General features: G+C 34.7%; 1 protein-coding gene across 2 annotated transcripts in view; it reads right to left on the reverse strand.

The window, feature by feature from the left end:
- The window catches only part of LOC125053818 (dorsal-ventral patterning protein Sog), a 77,740-nt gene that overhangs the window by 32,513 nt on the left and 24,988 nt on the right, over window positions 1-20,239 (reverse strand). The window contains exons 2-3 of one of the 2 annotated variants that reach the window (XM_047655386.1): window positions 8,249-8,352; window positions 7,200-7,332 (exon numbers count right to left, since the gene is read on the reverse strand). In XM_047655386.1, coding sequence (XP_047511342.1) covers window positions 7,200-7,332; window positions 8,249-8,352 — 237 coding nt within the window. Of the gene's footprint in view, window positions 1-7,199; window positions 7,333-8,248; window positions 8,353-20,239 lie in introns of those variants that run through there. The other variant, XM_047655387.1, reaches the window with a different exon arrangement.

A 20,239-nucleotide genomic window follows, 5' to 3' on the forward strand; every position in this document is an offset into this window, starting at 1 on the left:
ATATTTTAATTATTTATAAAAACACTCCTGCCCAGGTGACCCTAAATTGACAAGAGTGCACAATAGGTGAATAAAATTTACAAAAGAAACAAAAAATAAACATATGAAATTATTCAGGATAAACAAAATCACATAATAAAAAAATCCTACTACAGGCTACTATAGGCACTAACAAATAATAGAACTTTTGACAGTTCACTCAACAGACAATTAAAAAGGTCCGTTAACCTATGTAATTGGTTAACTAAATTAATACACCGAATCATACGTGCCCTTTTCGATGCCGCTTTCTGACAATTTCAGGGACATTGAAGCTACTGTAGTACTGCTAGGTACTGGAGTACTGCCGAATTACTGTCCTTGCCATGTAACATGTTGTTGAGGTCGCACACTATATACAAATATGAATCCAGCTTGAATGCCTATACAGAAACAATAATTAAGGAAAAACGCAAAATTTTCTCCACCACATGTCCCGTTGCGAAGTTACGGACCTCTGGATTAAATTCATAAGGTTTACCGAACAATTTACGGAGTCGACGCACACAATATTACCAATATTATATAGAATATTTCTGTAATTTATACAAGCACATTTAATGCACACGCTGCGTGCGTAAATACTTTCTAAAGGACTTAGAATATGATATGTCACCTAAGAAAATAGAAAAGTATCGTATCTGATGTGAAAATAGCCGTTGAAAACATGGCGCCAGCTCCGTCGCGACGCCGCCTTTGTTTGCATATCGCGTATGTTCTCTATTTACGCAATTACGTTTCGACAAACATATTTATAGCATGTAATGATTGTCTGTATATAAGTCGAGAAAGATTAACTCATCACAAGGACTAACCCTAGTAGCTTATTCAAAGTCAAAAATCATTTATTCATAAAGGTAACACAATGTACTTATGAACGTCAAAAAAGAAATATAAATTAAATGCTTCAAATTTTATTTTTTACTGCCAGTTCTCAAATCAAGGGCGTAGAGAAGAACGGAAAAGAAGAACTGGCAATAAACTCTCCGCCACTCTTTTTAATCGCCAAGTTTTTTGTTTTACACAACTTTTGTAAGGATTATTATACAACCCGTATACAATACGCTTATTCTTGTATTACTTGATTCCGTCGAAAGTAAGAAATATTCTTAACTCCAAAATATAGAAATAACAAGACAAAATCAAAACTTCATTTGAAGTAAAAATAGAGGTGTTTAATTAGAAAAAAACTCTTGTGTATACCTTGATGATAGAGGTATCATATCATATTGTTGGGGCGTGAAATGAGTCCATAGGATGTTCTTGCATTTTAATAAGTATATTTTTCGCATATCAATTCCAGTGGTATGACTTATGCTAAGTAGTTATCGTAAGCGAAGCTTGGGTAATACTAAGAGGCAAAATCAAAACGACATAATAACTGATAAGTGATAACATTTGAGTAAATCTCACTCGCTCCTATCACAATACTCAACCTTGAGGAATTTTACGTACAACTCTGAATTTTTGTTTATTTTGCAATTACGATGACGAATTAGTTGCTAAGTTGACTGAGTCGAGGTTAATCTTATATCGAGAAAATTGTTACAATTTTAACTAAGTGTTATTGAGGCATACTGTGGTTTAACTATGGGAGTAGTGACATAACTATCGCTATTTTTTGTTTATAAGCTAGACTTGGCCGTAAACAAAGCACGCAAATATTCCGATTTACATATAGTTTTTAATTCTAGTTCAATTAATATTTTAAACGGTTTCCAATATTCAATAAAATGTATATATTATACATAAAATTAACAGCGCGTTTAATGCAAGCTTTCATTGCTGGGTGGCGGCAAATCTAGAAGAATTCCTACCACAAACGATGTTCCTATTACTCAGTATGCTCGCCCACTGACCGCAATTGAGTCGACTTGCCTTATTATCTACTATTAAAATAATAACGGATACACTATGCTATTTCTCATATTTAGTGTTAGATTATATCCGCTAGATGTCGCTAAGTGACTTCGATATATTTATTTATAAAAACACTCCTGCCCTAACAGGCGACCTTAAATTAACAAGAGTGCACAATAAGTGAATAAAATTTACAGATGAAACAAACATAAGGAAAAACAAAAGTACATAAAATAAATACAAGAAATTAACTAAGAACAATATAAAACTATAGTAAATAGTATCATTATATATGTTGGCCTCAAATTACTATAACTGCTTCATTTATATGCAAGTAGATCACACGGCGATAAAGATCCCTGATCAAGTACTGATTGCCCACAAAGAAAGTAAAAACCCTTGGATGACTGCGAACCACATTCTTTAAGCAAGGCTAACACTCATTTTGATATAACAGTGCTCATGGAATGCAAAAGCAGAGACACTAGAAAATAAAACAGTGACAACGGCGTGCAACAAACAAATTCCTTAGAGGCACATACGGCACACTAAATTAGACACACCAGTAATCGACTGGATACCATGTGCGATGAACCGTGAACGGCTCACGAGCTCACCCCTCATTTCTGGTTACTGCTTGGAGCGTAAGCGGTTTTAAATTGCGCTTAGTACAAATTACATACAAAAGAAGCTGCGAGCTACAATTTTAATTCGTTACCTAAAGTATAGGGATTAGGGGTCAACTTTCTTAAGTGTTTCCTTGAGAGAATATGTATTTAACCTACTAAAAGATTGTCTATCATTAACCCGCCAGCTTCGCACTGGAGTTATGGGAAAACAAATCTTCCATATGAGAAATTTTTTTTTGTCAAAAATCCTTTGTATATATATGTATACATGACCACTTATAAGCGCTAATAAGATATTATAGGCTGGTCGAAAACGCGTCCCTTTTTAACGGCCAAACTCTTGGAAGTTTAGAGTATTCGAAAATACAATTTTTGAATTGATGAAATTCATTAGACGCTTACATCTTTCAAATGAATAATAGCTATATAAATTTTGCGCAATTAACTTTAATTTCATAAATGTACTCCGCTAATAATAATAAATAATCGGAACCAAGGATGATATAGATTATCCAGCCAAAGATATTGAATCACGTGATTCTAATAAAGCATTTGAAAACAATCGCGAAGATAATTTATCGTACAGACATAAAGTCGATTAAATTCTTTATTGCTAAGACACCTGGCTCATGGCTAAGATTCAATTAAAATTAAATATTACAGAGCATTTCACGGATTTATTATAAGCGTGATAAGCAGTAATTGTATTTCAAAGAGAAACCGCAAAGTATTACGATTTATAGACTTTTTAGTAGTGGTTTTATTGGGCGTTTTGTGACCGAATCAGATTAAACATAACACGATTTTTGCTTTAAGATCTTTATCGAGTTAAAAAGAACTTCCAGGATAAACATATTCCAATTTTTGGTTGCTTTTTAAATAGCTTTTGTTTCGAAGTGCATTTTAGAAACTTTTAATAGCTAATAAAAAAAAATTACCTCGACGTCCGTCGTTCCACAACTGAGCGTAATTTAAGGCAGTTGTTATCACGCACCACCAAAATGTGGAACCAGCTGCCCACTGAAGTATTTACGAACCAATTCGACTTCAGAGCGTACCAATTCTTAAAAGGCCGGCAACGCACTCGCGACCCTTCTAGCATATTGAGTGTCCATGTGCGGCAGTATCACTTAACATCAGGTGAGCCTTCTGGACGTTTGCTCCCTGTTCTATAAAAAAAAAATCGAATATTTTCTTCTTGGCTAAGATTTACCTTTGTTAAAAATATAACATAATTTTTTTTTTTTTTCAGACCAAACTTTTTTCTCATAGAATCATTTAAACACACGTTAAACTGAGAGAAATCTGCCCTGCGATTCTGTAACTCACTTTTCGAACTCACTCAGCGGTTTTCGGATCGGCGGTCGCTCTCAAATCAGTCGTGAAGCAGTCATTTTATGATTTGGCATTCTGAAAAGGTGAGAGCTTGTAGTTTATTGTTTATCAGAATGCCAAATCATAAAATGACTGCTTCACGACTGATTTGAGAGCGACCGCCGATGCGAAAACCGCTGAGTGAGTTCGAAAAGTGAGTTACAGAATCGCCGGGCTGGCCTGGAAATTAATAAGCTAATCCTCTTCTGGAATTATCAGCAAGTGCTTATATGTATTTTAAAAGTCCGCCATTTGCACCATTATGTCCTACAATTTATATGTACCATATTATTTCTTATTTTAGTATAGCCATTCATTCAATGATAATAATATATTAAACGCAGTTATTATTACTCGCCTGCCATAATACACGGTCCATATAAGAGCTTACAGAGATGCCGAACTAATCTAGAGACGTGGTAAACAAGAATCATCGGTTCTAGGAAGATGGCCCTCGAGGGAAAACAAGAAATTTGCTCATGCTACTTAAAACATATCGTATATAGGTACTTTAACAGTCAATGCATTGCCTTATGTTATGTTATGAACTTTTATATGTAAAAACATCAATTCTAAAGAATATTATACGTTTGCCCCGACTCACCTCCTTCGAACAAGCAAAAAAGCTGGGGCGGCCGCAGAGCAGACAGAAAATAAATAAACGGCACAAATATAAGAGTCTTTCCTCCAACTTTTTGTTCGATTTTGTTCCCTTTGGAGTTGAGACTCTTGGGCCGTGGGGTTCAAGTGCACAGGCGCTTATTAAAGATTTAAGTTGGCACCTAGTAGATAGTACCGGTGACCCCAGAGCTGGCACTTTCCTGGCTCAAGGAATAAGTATCGCAATACAGCGAGGAAATGCTGCCAGCGTTAAAGGTACACTGCCACAGAGACCAAATTTTTCTTTTTAAATTTTTTTATTATTACTTTATAGGTTAAGAAAATTGTAAATACCGTATACTTGATTATTCTAGGTTATAAGAACATGTTTGATATCGAATTCTATACGCAAAGCATCTTGTTAAACATAACTGCATGCCCGATTTAGGACGCGTTTATTGTTTACAATGCATACAAGATTCTCGTGAATTTTTGAAGGCGTACATTGACATCGTTGATATTTGCAAAAAATGTATCGCTAAAAGGCGCGCAGACGGCGTCGCGGCGGGTCGACGTACGCGCCCAGAATAACCAGCAGCATCTATATTTGCAGCAAAAGCGGGCGCAGGGGGTACCAGCGCGTGCCATTTCTGCAGCCCAGTGCATCTGAGTAATGTCATTGTAATGCTCTCGATATATCCTATACGAGCAGACTGGACGTCGGCGGTGTCGTCGTCGTACCTTCGTCATTAATGATTGTGTAATTATGTTAGAAATTATTAGTCACCTCTTTTTGGTACTGCTTCTTTAACAAGGGGTTTTAACCCTAGTTATAAGAAGTATAGAGTTGTCGTAGATACACACTGTATACATAGTGACACTGCCCAGGATTACACAGCGATTAGTGTAATACTGGCTGGATATTAAAATAAAAAGCAGCAAGTTAATCTCTCTATAAGTACATGTGAAGAAACCATACCATAACAAAGAATTAATATAATTATTATGTTGTAGTAAACAAAATTTTTAGCTCTATTTTATAAAAATGTACTAGCTATGATCATCTTGGTGCCCAGTAATTTATTTCGCGTCTTCCATGCACAATTACATTAGATTATTATTATCCAGAATGATGTCCATGTGGTAATCATGAGAATCAGTCGTGGGAGCGGCCGCGCCTGTTCACACTCATTTGTCATCGCTGGTTCCTGTCACTTCGCGAGTTTGCTTTCACAACAATTACCTTATAAGATGTTTATAAGTGAACTAATTTGCCAAGCATTTTACTGAACCAATATCCTAATGAGTAATTGCATCGTTTTTGCTATATTTTTGGCCTTATATACCTTACCTCGGCAAATCATGACGCGCTTTTAGATAGTTCCAAATGTACTCAAGAATAATAAATTTTTTCACGCTCAGTTTAATTAAAATTAAAAAATTAACAGTATTTTAATTAGATAAACATAAACTGTATTTTAATTTATATAAAAGACATTAAATTAATTAATTCAAAATATCTACTTAACTATGTTTTACCAAAACTATATATTCAAGTCAATGTATATATCGAAGATCGGATTACACAAGCCAGTCATCCGAAAACGGAATATTAATAGCAGTCGCGTATACACAAAAAATATATAAATTTATATGTCATTCGGACAATTTCCACATGTCCAGATGGCCCATGAGTCACTAACCTGTTGCCACCATAATTCCACTATTATCAGATTACTAATACATTATTTGGCTATACGAAAATATATATTAATATATTTTCAATATTTATCGATAATTAAAAACCACGGCGAAACTAATTACCTTGCCCATAGTGTTTCCCCTATTTGATGCATAAAGCGTACAATATATTTAAATTGAACAGAGCTCTCGTAATTGAAAAATAAAGTCTATTAATTACACTGCGTCATTATTTTAATTCATATGAAAACTATAAGAATATTTCAGTCAAATCGGGCTCAAAGATTGAAACAATGTTAATATTTAAGTATTCATTAAAATATGTAGTTCGATTCGATTCGACCCGCTGAGACAATCGTTGTTACCTCGATAAAAATCGAATAACGGAGTAAAATAACGGATATCCAAAAACATTATATTCGGATAAAATATTGCGCAGGGTCATAGGATATAGAACTATAAAATCGGTAAAAGCATGACATCAGTCGGTATAATTCAAAAGCTTAAAAATGACATCATCAATCTAAGAAATGGAATTGTATTGGCATTCAACGTGTCATGAAACAGACCGCTTTAACAAATCATTCGTAATCTGATTATATATTGTTTAGCCTTCACAAACATAGCTGAACTGATTGTGATGAATTTATAAAAAAATGGAGTATTTTTCGTGGTGTTGCTTGACGTCGATAAGAAATCTTTTTTTTTAATGTATTTCTCATGTATTCATAATTAATTATGAAATGAGGCACGAAATTATAGTTTAGGTAAATATATCAATAACCACAAACTCTAGGCTGATTGAAGAGATAATTGAAAAATGGTAATGAACTTTTTTATATTTTGTGTCCCTTAAAATACTGGTAGCAATATTGTTTCCTCATTCCCTTGGAATTCTCATTTAACGTAATGGCGTTAATATTGCACATAATGCAAAAAAACTTCTGATGCTGAGTATGCCTATTAAGAGGATAAATTATTATTTGTACAACTCACAGTTAGTATCCCCCGGACAAGTCTTGCAGCAACGTCCGGGTAGGAGTTCCGGACTGTCGCAAGATGGTTCAGGACACTCGTTCTTAATATTCCTGCAGTGTACTTTAGCGACCACTCTCCGCTTCTTTTGTACCTGAAAATAATAAGATATGATATTTCTATATTGTATTATTTATGCCACGTAGTTCTAACTGGATTAAATGCATATATCAGTTTAGAATAAAGACAACCATGGATACCTATCTCAAGTATATAAACAAGTTTAAAGATAGTTGGTAAATACTTCGTTTACTTTCATATATATAGAGGTCTAAATTTTATTAGTGAGACAGATGAAAATCTAAGATGGAGAAAGAGAAAATGGACCCAAAAGTTCCTACTACATTTCGAGATTCTAGACAAACTAGCTTCAGTCGTCCGGAATCGTCGTAGTAGCGTCGTCCGCGTGGATTTCGTGATTTTTTGTAACCTCTTAAACCATATATTTCAGTCAATTTACATAAAATCCTTACTCACTATTTATTTAGGGTCGAAAAACTTTTAATTAATTTAAAACTTTTAAGAGAATTTAAGTTTATACCGAGAAGCGTCCGGGGTCGTCTTATAATGCAGAATAAAGCGTAAAGAGAATGAATACCAGATTATTTTAGTTCAAGTTTTATAAAAAAAATGCTAAGTGTTTTATGAACCTGCATAGAAAAATGCCGCCCTTGAGAGTTGCCCATCATTACGCCACTTACCAGCGTACCTTACTTCATAACCACAATTATTTTGTTTTCAACAATTTAAGAAATGTCGTTCACGTCTTGAGTGGGTTTCTTTAAACTTAATGAAGCGAAATTATTACAATGCACACGGTTATATGACAATAAAGTAATGGCACGTAAACCTGGAATGGATATAAGAAGTGTGAGGACATCCAGGGTGCCACAAGTACAAATTGTAAATTAAAACGACACTGGCTCTAGTATAAAATTTCACCGAAAGCTAAAAGGGTGATTTAATATCTGAAATCCTGACTTTATAATTTCTGTTGTATTAATACGTACCGGTATACACTCACATTTGATGCAGTACATGACACCAAACGGAGGGCCTAAATCTGCAAACCACGTGGATCCCAGCTCTTTGGCTTGCTTTCCGAATTGACATTCTGAAACAACAATATTGGTCAGTAAATAATTAAAAACTCTACTCTTAACACAATCAATTAATTATTAGTAATTTCTTCTCGATTCTTTTACTTGATCACAAAAATATCTGAAATAAAACAAAATAATACCAAGTATACCCGCCACTACCCACATTCCACAATAAACACAAGAAATGGCGCCAAGCTGCCAATGGAAATGTCAATTGTCATACGAATTAATCAAGGATACATATGCATTAAATAGTCTGCGTATCTTTTGTCTTTTTGTCTATTACTTTTTACTTGATGTAGCTTAATTAATTTTAATTGAATATTTTTATTTCTAATTCGTAACAACAAATAATTTTAAGTACACATAGTTTCTCTTTTTTTAAGATACATTGGTGGCTCATAAATTTTTAGATACATATAACGATTAGTTTTTAGTTTATTAGTTTATATATAGTAGATTAGTTTTATAATTAAATATAGTTATAATTATTTACATAATCTGCTCCTGGCTCGTTGTCACATGTAAACGACTGACGTCATTTCTGATTTATTTAAACAAAATTAATTGTTTGGCATAGATTTATTAAATGCAGCGAAACGCGATCATGACTTGAGTAACTGCCTTTAACTATAACTTTATAACAATGATAAATGTATCACGAATGCTGACAGTTATTTTAACAGTTGGAATTTTATTATTAATTAAATATAACATAACAAGTTACCGTCGTCACGATTTTATGCGAATTTGTAATTATAAAATTTGATTAAACGCATAAACTGAGCTTGTTTATTTCATTAAGATTATATTTAATCTGCATGAATGGAAATTAGTACTAGTTTTGTAACTCCGTAATTTTTCTATCTGTAACAAAAATAGACACATATTCCGGACCATAGAGAAAATACTTGACAGCATCCTAGCTAAATCACTAACCTGCCTAGAATTTTAATATATTGTATTTTTATACTACTTTAACTTTAAACTGCATAAAGTAAATTTTTATTATAACCGCTAGCTTATTAACATTTACATATAAGGTATAAGGTATTTACGAGAAATTTGAATCTTGACTCAATATAATTTCTATGTGCGCAATAAACACAACCTCCTACGATGAAAGAACATCGTCACACGTTGAACGACTCCTGGGTAATCAGGGTGCTTCAAATAATAGAATATATTATTCAAACTATATATTAACCAATCCGCACAACAATACGAGATTATATAGAATGTACGCGAATAATTAAACGCTAATATAAGAAACGAATGTATTGTAAATGTTGAAGAGTGCCTGCGTCTGGCTGTGCTCTCGAGAAGTAACTCCGACGATTTAGGAAATCGCTTATAAAACTAAGAAAGCCTGAGTGAGCAAAATGTACTTTGGCTCGTACAACAATAAATCGTTGAAATATGGACCAGAAGTGTTGGCCTAATGGCTTCAGCGTGCGACTCTCATACCTGAGGTCGCAGGTTCGATTCCCGGCTGTGCACCAATGGACTTTTTTTCTATATGCGCATTTAACATTTGCTCGAACGGCGAAGAAAAACATCGTGTGAGGAAACCGACATGTCTGAGACCCAAAAAGTCGACGGCGTGTGTCACTGGAGGCTGGATCTATTTGCCTATTAGATTTAAAAATGATCATGAAACAGGTTCAGAAATCTGAGGCCAAGACCTAAAGAGGTTTAAGCGCTACTGATTTATTTATTCTTATAGACCAGAAGGCTTGCCTTGCCTTAAACATGATAAATAAAACAGACGTACAATTTTTTATACAAATTTGTCAACTTTCTGTACCGTTCTTAGTTTACTCAATTTGGCTATACAAATACTATTTCAAGTGCAATAATGTATGCCGATGCACGTCCATGCTTATTACTGACAGTTTAGCATCTGAGACCTGGCCTATAGTGAGAATACTAGTTACATTTACATACTGCACTCACCAGTAGACATCTAAAAATAAAGCGAGTGTTGAAATGTAGAAATGTCGTATACCTTAAGGTTTAAGCGAATCTATTTGATCGCGGATACCGTTTAAGTCATATAAATTACAGTATTTTAGTTTTAACATTATATTCAAAGGCTTTCAACACGTAACCTTTAACAATTGCAGTAATTAATTGAATTTCCTATAGTTTCATAAGAGTTATGTGCTCGCGACTTTCGTATATTTGGAAACCTATGTCATTTAATAACTATGTATTTTGTGCCCCATTCCTTGACAAATAAATAAACTATACCATATTGTTTTCTATATTATGTACGAAGATATAGATACGAGATAGAGGGCAAACGGGCAGGAGGCTCATCTGATGATAAGTGATACCTACGCCCATAAATACTCAATTCCAGAGTGCCGGCCTTTTAATATATACATTTTATGTGACCCCACCTACTAAAAAATCCTCAGCCCTTCACACGCCCTTAAGATGGGCCCTCGGGGTTCGCCAGGCATTCTACGCAAGAGACCTGAGCAAAAGAAATGTTGAATAACTTGTAATTTCCATCCTCGGCCTAGAACTTACTGATACATAAATTCTAAATCTATACAGTATATTTTCTTAGTTAGCATACTCACTGCTTGCCTTAGAAATTCAACCGTGCCCTCCATGTACGGTTTTCCCAAAGACCAGAAACAAATTTAAAGTTACTTTAAACTTGCACTCGAGCCGGGAATCGAACCCGGAACCCCTCTCTTAGCAGCCACTTAATAAGTCCGCTAGGCTATAAGGCCCTCTGTTAATATATTTTAGGCTCAGTACAATTTTTGAATTACAAAGAAATTATTCTTACTGTGAAAGTAGGCTGTATTCTAAGGCTTTGATTGAACGTGAGATCGCTATCAGATGTTAGGTCGATAAGGTGACTGGGCTCTATAAATAGGCGTCACTGTTATCTCGCCCCTATTTAATAAACTTCACTCCCCGAGTGCAATGATAACAACCGAGATTTGTTGCGTGAGAATTCTTAATTAAATCGATTATAGTACCTTTACGGTGAAATGTGTCATTATACGATACAGTTGGACTGTTGTATCACGTTTTAGAATGATTTCTGGTACGCTATAGTTCTGTCTTTCAATAACCACATACACCCAGAATTATTTTCGAATATATGAGTGCCTCCAGGTGACCATATATGCCCATCGAAATATTTCCAAACCTTCACTTTAGGACTTCGAACCTTCCTTAAGTTTGAGTATGCATGGGCAGCGATATCAATTAAGCCTCCTGCCCATTTGCTGTTCTATAAAATGAGACGAGATTATTCATATCGGCCTTTCAATAACCCCGAGAATTATTGTCGGACCAATAACTTCCTCGTCAGTGTACCTTATGACTTTATGTCCATCAAAATATTTCCGTACTTAGACTTTAGGACCTCAAACGTGAACGATTTCAATTAAGCCTCCTGCTAATTTCCTGTTGTATAAACATGAAATATTTATATCTATATAGTTATATATTATGTGTATTTAATTATTAGTTTAAAGCAAAGTTATTACGTTACTTTCATAGATAGTAGAGTATTTATTCTACCTCGACTACTATCAAAGACTAAAAAGAAACAATTTTTTATAGAACGGGGGGCAAACGGGCAGGAGGCTCACCTGATGCTAAGTGATACCGCCGCCCATGGACACTCTCAATGCCAGAGGGCTCGCGAGTGCGTTGCCGGCCTTTTAAGAATTGGTACGCTCTTTTCTTGAAGGACCCTAAGTTGGTGGACCCTGGTTCCACATAGTGGTGGTGCGCGGCAAAAACTGCTTTGCAAAACGGTCAGTTGTGGAACGGCGGACGTCGAGGTGATACGAAAACCAAACTAAATAAAAGAATTAATTAGTATAATATAGTACTTGCATACCAAAGACCAAATTTTATTCTTAGTGTAGACTAAGACCTTTCTACAAAAAGTCTTTTAAAATACAAAGCGGATCCCAATGATGTATATTGCATATTATAATAAGGATGGAGGGTGACGGCGGCGCCTAGATAAGGATGCGACAATCACGTCTCGTACAATAAAACATTAACACGTCCGCTTACTCAATTGATCCAAAGAGCTCTCAATTTGCAATCGATTACTAGGAATAATAGTATAGCAATTTAAAAGATCAACGCTCTTTTGAAACCTTAACAATATTATATGTGATTTAGGCATAAACAGCGAGACATACTGTTACCTTCTACCGTGTTCTCGGAAACGTTGGCCGGTCGCCAGGAACGTCTCGCCAGGCAGATGAGGTATTGGCGAACACGTCCTATACTTCTTTCGGGCTCTCTTTATGAAAATCCGTACCAGATAAATGCACTTGTTTAATTTTAAATTGTCCAATATCGATAAATTTTCACAAAATCACCGAAATCTCGCTTGAATAATACCAGTATGTTTTTAAGTAATAATGTATTCAATTTAGTACAAAAACAAAAATGCAAGTGTGTCATTTAAATAACTTTCGAACCCGCTTTGAGGATATTGCAAAAAAATATACTTTGTAGTGGACTGCCGTTCGGAACAAGTAGCTCGTAGGTACTATCAGCAAATTCGGTTTACCAACTCACCGAAATTTGCGCTTTTTATTATCATGGTCGACTTTTGCAGTACTTATTTACGGCATAAATGGTTTGGGCATTAAATAAACAATATTATATTATAGTATTTTTTGATAATACACGGCAAATTTACCGCAAATTAACCGATTACAATATCATCATCATCAAATAACAGTTCCATTATAAAGGTGTAATACTGGAGTATTTGCCTATAGTACCAGTAATCATGAAGCGTAGCATGACCTCACAGTGCATTGTCATTTCATAGATCACGATAAGTATTAGTTACATGTGAAGCGAGTAGTGCGCACTGAAGCGTGTCCAGGTCGCATCAATAAATCCATAAAAGGGTTAGGAGGCTTCGCCGTACAGTAAGTTCAATTCAGAATTAGCTTTAAAGCATTCTGACGTTTGCACAGGAACAATTGACGATCGCCCAGGACGCATGGAGTACGCACGGAGCTGCCGTTTCGATATTTGACTTCATAAATTCAATCAATCGCTCTGATTAACTTAATACTAGGAAATCACTGGCGTAGTTATAACTGTCAACGCAATGGGTAGTCAATGTTACAATACGTAACTCACAGGTTAAGAGCTAAAATATGCGAACTAAAGGGCTCTTAATTAGTAGTAAATCTGGACTCTGAAAGCTCCCAAAGTATCCCAAGTACCATAAGTTAAGTAAAGTTGGATACAATTAGAAGGGAATAAACATAGTTGGTAAGGAAGGGCACAAAGAAGACTTTAATAATAATAAAAGCCCTTTATCAGATATGTACTTTACATTTAAATATATATATATATATATATATATATATCATATCATTCATTCTTGGGTATCTGTGTGCCGGATCCCGCTATTTCTATCTGCACTGTGCTACTCTCTATTTATTTCCTTAATCTAGTCTATGCTTCTAAATTGTCTTCCTTTTTTGCGTTATTACTTTAGGCACACCCTTAATACTCTTATCATGTGAATTTTCCTTATAAATACCCATATCTACTAAGTTTATTTATTTAGAAGACCAACGAAACCGATGAAGAAGACTATACGCACCTCAGTGTGTATGTGTGGGTGTAGATCTATTCCGACTGTAACATTCAGTACTCCTATCCAGTGCATGTACTCAATGGTAACAAAGAAAATACAAAAGTTTCGTGACTGTCTCAACGCAGACAGTTCTCACATTGGTTCCCTCTTGCTTTGCATAACAGGAATATGTATGAGTTTTACAAATCGTTTAATTAACTTTCCCAATGTACTTAGAATTGCCATTATGCACCGCCCCACTACGTGTAGTACTTAAAAAGTGTTCTCCAATAGAAAATTATACAAACTTTGTGAGCCAGAAGTAGATCTATACAATGTATAATCTTCGAAAAAGTTTGATTAAAATTAAAACTTGTAATAAAAAAGATTTTATTAACAAATACAATTTGTTTGTGTTCTGTTTCTTTTTTCTGATTTTGTAATGTGTCTATTTGTATGTTGTATTGTTATTGATCTACTGTTTTGGGTTCTTAGTGTAATATTTTCTGTAAGTGTATGTAGGGTATATTGTTTGCCTTATGACTAATTTAATTGGTACATGGTATTTTTGTGTCCATGGTCAGGTGGTCTCTGGACATTTAAAATTGCATACAGCAACTAATACACAATGGCATGGCTGACAACGGCAGTGTCAAACAAGGCAGTTCTAATCTTCTAAAAAAATTTATTATTTATCCAGAAATCAAACTGTATGTATGTAAAACATATGTACCACGCCTCGGCATATGTATATATGTCGCAGCCGATTAGCTTAATTAGCGTTTTAGTTAACAGCCTAGCCGTTCCACTAAACGGCGCCGTTTAACTAGCGGCCTGAAAGATGTTCAGCCAGTTGATCAAACCGCTAGACAAATGACTTGGATAGATGACGTTTCATTACTTGCCTAGCCTATAGACTGTTAATTTAAATTTAATGTCACTTTCTGCCACTCTCGTCAATATGGCGTCGGTAAACCACAACTTTGATGGTGTTTTCCAAAGTTTCATGAAAAACAACAAGTACAATGGAAGAGTGTAGTGATAATAATAATGTAAATTTGACTCAAGCAATTTAATTTTAAAAGAAATATTTTTTATGTCTTATGTTTCATCTTTTTTATTTCTGACAAATAATGACTCTATCGTACGATTGGCCTAAGCATTGGCCAGCCAGTTTATTAAATGTTGTAACAAACGCTACGGCTGAATCTTTTCAGGCCACTAGTTAAACGGCGCCGTTAAATTAAAAGGCTAGGCTGTTAATTGAACGGCTAATTAAGCTAGATGGCTGCGACATGTACAATGCAAAATTTTCCTTATAAATTCTAGTTCGCTTCCTTCTCAATGGGTGGCGCAGTTGATCTATCGCCACCGACCATTAATTGCGCACTATAATTCTTATTAGCCGATATAAACACCTGTTGATGATATTCGATACGCCAAGCTTTACATCATATCACGCCACCTGACTGTTACAAAAACCTTCAAATAACTAATTAATTATACAAATTTTATGAGATTTTAATTGATTTATTTTTTATCGAGCCAATTAAAATTATATTTTTATGATTAGCCAATATATGCAGTTGTATATTATGTATATTAATAGTATATCGAATTTATACATAAAATTTATACATTTAAGTTGTGTATCCTGGCAAGATTATTTGCGATTTTTTTACAATAATAATATCAGTTATATAAAAGTAATTAATATATTATGCCGCTTAACCATTTCCGGACACCACGCAATCTTTTGATGAAAACAGTTCAAAAGCAGTCTTAGTATGGTAGTTTTCATACAGAGATACGGCCGAGGTCCGTATAATATGTAAGTTTAAGGACTTGTTATAAAAAGTGTCACTCGAAGGGAATTCACTATAAAACGTATCAACAAGATACACCTTTAATAAGTCAGGGCCGACAACTCTCAGGAATTTTCTTCCTTTTTTTCCGTTTACATCAACAGGGCTTTAATTGAAAACGTATTTTAGTAAATAATTATACTAACATACTTCGGTTGGTCAACCGAGCAGAATATGTCATGCAAGGTTGACGGCATCGATTGCGCGCCTTCCTGCCACTTCACATAAAATATGTATGTATATAGCTAAATTCTATATGGTCAGTGTAAATAGCTTTTAACAAGAGGTAACTTGGTTTAAATTAATACAATCGTTTCGTATTTTTTATATTCACTTAAAAATACTCTCGTACTTATTTCATCATCAAATCGATTAATTTATCTTGATAATATAATATTCGGTAGCAAAAATAATGGATGGTAGCCAAGATACTCAAACAAAAATACCGCATATAATTTATTAAGAATGATTCTAAATATTTGTAGGATGAGCGTATCACAGTTGCACCTCATAAAAACAAAAAATATATTTTTGCGAATAATATTAATCACAGTCTAGACACGAAATTAGATTGTGCATGTCTCCGAGCAATTTTTCGCGCGTCCTCTGTCGTACCATGTCACTAGAAAAACTACACAGAATTGAACTCGGTATTTTTGTTTTTAAATTGTCATTAAAGTAAGAAGAGCAGTGTTGGCCTAGTGGCTTCAGCGTGCGGCTTTCATCCCTGAGGATCTAGGTTCGATCCCCAGCTGTACACTCGCTCGAACGGTGAAGGAAAACGCCGTGAGGAAACCGGCTTGCCTTAGGCCAAAAGTTGTCGCCGTGTGTCAGGCACAGGGAGCTGATCACCTACATGCCTGTTAGATTGATAAACGCCACTGATTTTTTTTCATAAAAGTTCAAGTTCAGTTCACAGACCACCATTGCTGAAGATCCTAAGTAATGTCATAAATGCGCGGTAAAATGCGTTTAATATTTTTATATGTAGTACTCGTGTAAGCCAAATACTGTTGAACATTGGAATGATTTATGGATATTAAAATTACCGATAAAATAACCTAGAATCTCCGGGTATATATAGAATTGACAACTGAGCAACGGAGGCGGTACCGTCTCAAAAAGGCATCGGTTAATTAAATGCGCGCCTGATCGAAATCGGCCACACACTTATAACAATGTTATCAATCAGGTTCATGCAAATTTTAATTGTGTTCGGGCTCGTTGATGTCTCGCGATATTATGATTGCAATATATTCGCAGCGCATGGAGGCGGCACCTCGTCGGGGTGGGCACAACCGCCAATTACAAAACTAGCATGACTACTATGGTAATAAGACATAAGATTTTTCCTCGGCGATTTCACCGAGAACTTTCATTAATAGTTTTGTGACATTTTATCTATTTACCGATATACGAACTGGTTTGGCACGCAAATAATTGAAAAAGTTTTGTGTTGCAATTAAACGGAAAGTTTATGTCGGAGCAACGATGCCTCTAGCAAAGGATGATTAACGTGACGCCACGACGCAGATTTATTCTCAACACCTAATCAGGGTTCTATTTCCAATGACCATAAAACTTACAAAAACTGTCTACTTCTATTCAATAATTTAAATGATACACTTTTAACTCAGTGGATTGACAAAATTATATACATTTCTTTTCATTATATAAAGAAAAATGAACGTTATTAATGAAGCCCACATCTATATACCAATCTAAAAAGTGCGTGCGTACAAGGTGCACATGTTAGAAGTGATAATTCTTTGTAAATTGTTACTAAGGTAAAAGCCCCAATAGATGATCATGTGCCAGTATATGATCACTCCATGTATTTGTATATCTATATTCATACTGTTTACACACTGTATACGTGCTAATGATAATATAAATCAATAAAAAATCTGCGTTTACTGCACAAGACCTTATGCGACATTCATGTAACTACTAAATGAATAGATCAACCAATAGCGTGTATTCTTCTCGATCTCCCTAACTCTCTCTCTCAATCATTCTCAATACAGTCGCTCCTCTCGCTCCATGGCTACTTGCTACAAGCTACGTTCACCTTTTCTCACTCTCTCTCAATCGGTCTCAATCGCTCTCTCCCTTTTCTTCGACAAAAACGCTGCACTTGTTCGTGACGCTAATATTATTATAATTGCGTTTCATCCGTAAAAATTTTACCCTCGTGCGGCTAAAGAAGTTTCACTTCAAAAATACCAAAATAATTGTTTTGTAGATGTATAAAAATAATCCATAAATTTATTAGAATTTCATTGATACAAAAATTAAATCAGCCACGGCGGACCAGAACGGTCGTTGGTTTATAAGACATTTTGTAACTATAAATAGGCGCCTATAGAATTATAAATCTCACTCTAAAAACCATTCTTAGCTGTTTTAATAGTCTTAGTGAGGAATCATTACTAACAATTTCTATACATTTAAATAGACCTAGGAGCCATGCGTTCGTGTTTTTATACCTTATGGTAGGGCCCACTGATGGCGAAAGATCGCGACGACCGACGCGGGAACGGCCTCGTTTACCAAACTAAATATAATTTCACTTGATCATTTAATTATATGGAGATTAATGGGCGAGCAGAGATGCCAACATTCACGTTAATAAAGTATACAATATGGTATCAGCGTTTACTATTAGAGCGAGACGCGAGCGGGTTTGTTTATGTAGTCGGCGTGTAAACATTTGCGAAAACATGTCAAATATTTAAACGATGTAATAGTTAATAGAACCAGTCCCTTGAATTTTTTACTTTTGATTTATTTTCTTGGGGAATATAAACAAATCTTATCAAAATGTTCTGCGTATATTTATTTATTAACACTTAGTAGCAATGGAGAAATACAGTAGAATTCAAACTAGTTAATAAAAAGAAGGGCTGCCTTATCGCTTTCGAAGTTCTCTTCCAGGCAATCAATGTGAGAAAAATTTATATAAGGTGAGCAAAAGACGTGCAAAACTTAGACAAAACGAATGGAAGCGAAGCAATTAAAACACACTTAAGTTTAAGTTACTAAAGTAACAAAAGTTTTGATATCTGCCTCTGCTTCCTCGCATACAGTAGACTTCAGTGCCACATACTTTACTGGGCCGGTAAGGGCGTCGCTGTCTTGGATATTAGTATTGCCAGTAAATAAAAATTAACCATTATAAGGGAAATAACTTGAAGTCATGCAACTTAATAATTTATTGAAATGTCTTGTAAACAATGACTAGTATACATATATAGTATATATTTATATATACATATATATATATATAATATATATACTAATGAGACACAAACCTAGGAACAACTGATTTGATAGGTTTTGTTACTATGTATATAATATCGTTTAAGGTACCTAGACATCAGAACTGTTTGATAATTAAAACTTTGCCATTGTAATTAATAATGCAAGGAATAAAAATAAATACATTTTAGTTAGATTTTTATTAGATGTTGGTAGATAGTTAACTTCGCACGTTGTATTTGAGAGCTAACTGACAATGTCAATCTAACATTTCAAAATGGCGACAGTAGTACCAATTTCAGCCGCCGGCCAAGAAAAGTGGTACCATCAACTATGAGCGAGATTATACATCTAAATAAAACTTAAACTTTGTAAAACCTTTAAAACTTGGTCACTGCAAATAGGCTACATAACGTATAACCAAATATTAAGGCCAATTAGCTTAATAAATAATAATACATATAGTAACTGCGTAATTTAAGTGTAATTATAACATTACTTTAGCATTTCATTTGTAAAACATTTCTAGTAAAAACATACTCCAAAATAAATAATTGCAAGAATATTTTCGTCTTGTTATTTTGTTATTGTTGACAGTGTTCTGCGCCTTCCATTGACCCCATTCCAGTCTTAAATTGGTATCAAAATTTTGGAAGCCACCTTATCTTGTTTAAATATCCTAATTTTAATACATATTTACCGCTCGGTCGACCTAAAAATATGATCAAAGTAAATCTGTAGTTTTATGCTTCTTGTTACATCTCGAATTCACACGTCATAGCATCCGAATTAGACATCGTTAATAAAAATCAATTAAACTCTTCTCTTGTAAACACAAACTATAAAGCACATTTTTTGAAAGGAATGTCGCAGTATAATGTATGCGTGAGAGATAAATCATGAAGTTCAGCGATGTGAATTTTCACCAAGCCCGAAATGCTTTATGAATAAAAGCGTCTCCACTTACGGCATAGTGACTCGTCTTCCATTTGAATACAATACCACATATTTATCAGGGCCGTCCGTATCCATACATACTCGTAATCCATGCATTTCAAAATCTGCCACATCGTCGCTATGACGAATGCAACAATATTTCTACCACGTCGCTAGCGAACGTCCAGCGCAAATGATAAAGGATTTACTGCCAATTGACTTTCAATTGGGATTAAT

This window comes from Pieris napi, chromosome 11 (assembly GCF_905475465.1).
Source record: "Pieris napi chromosome 11, ilPieNapi1.2, whole genome shotgun sequence".
Taxonomy (NCBI): domain Eukaryota; kingdom Metazoa; phylum Arthropoda; class Insecta; order Lepidoptera; family Pieridae; genus Pieris; species Pieris napi.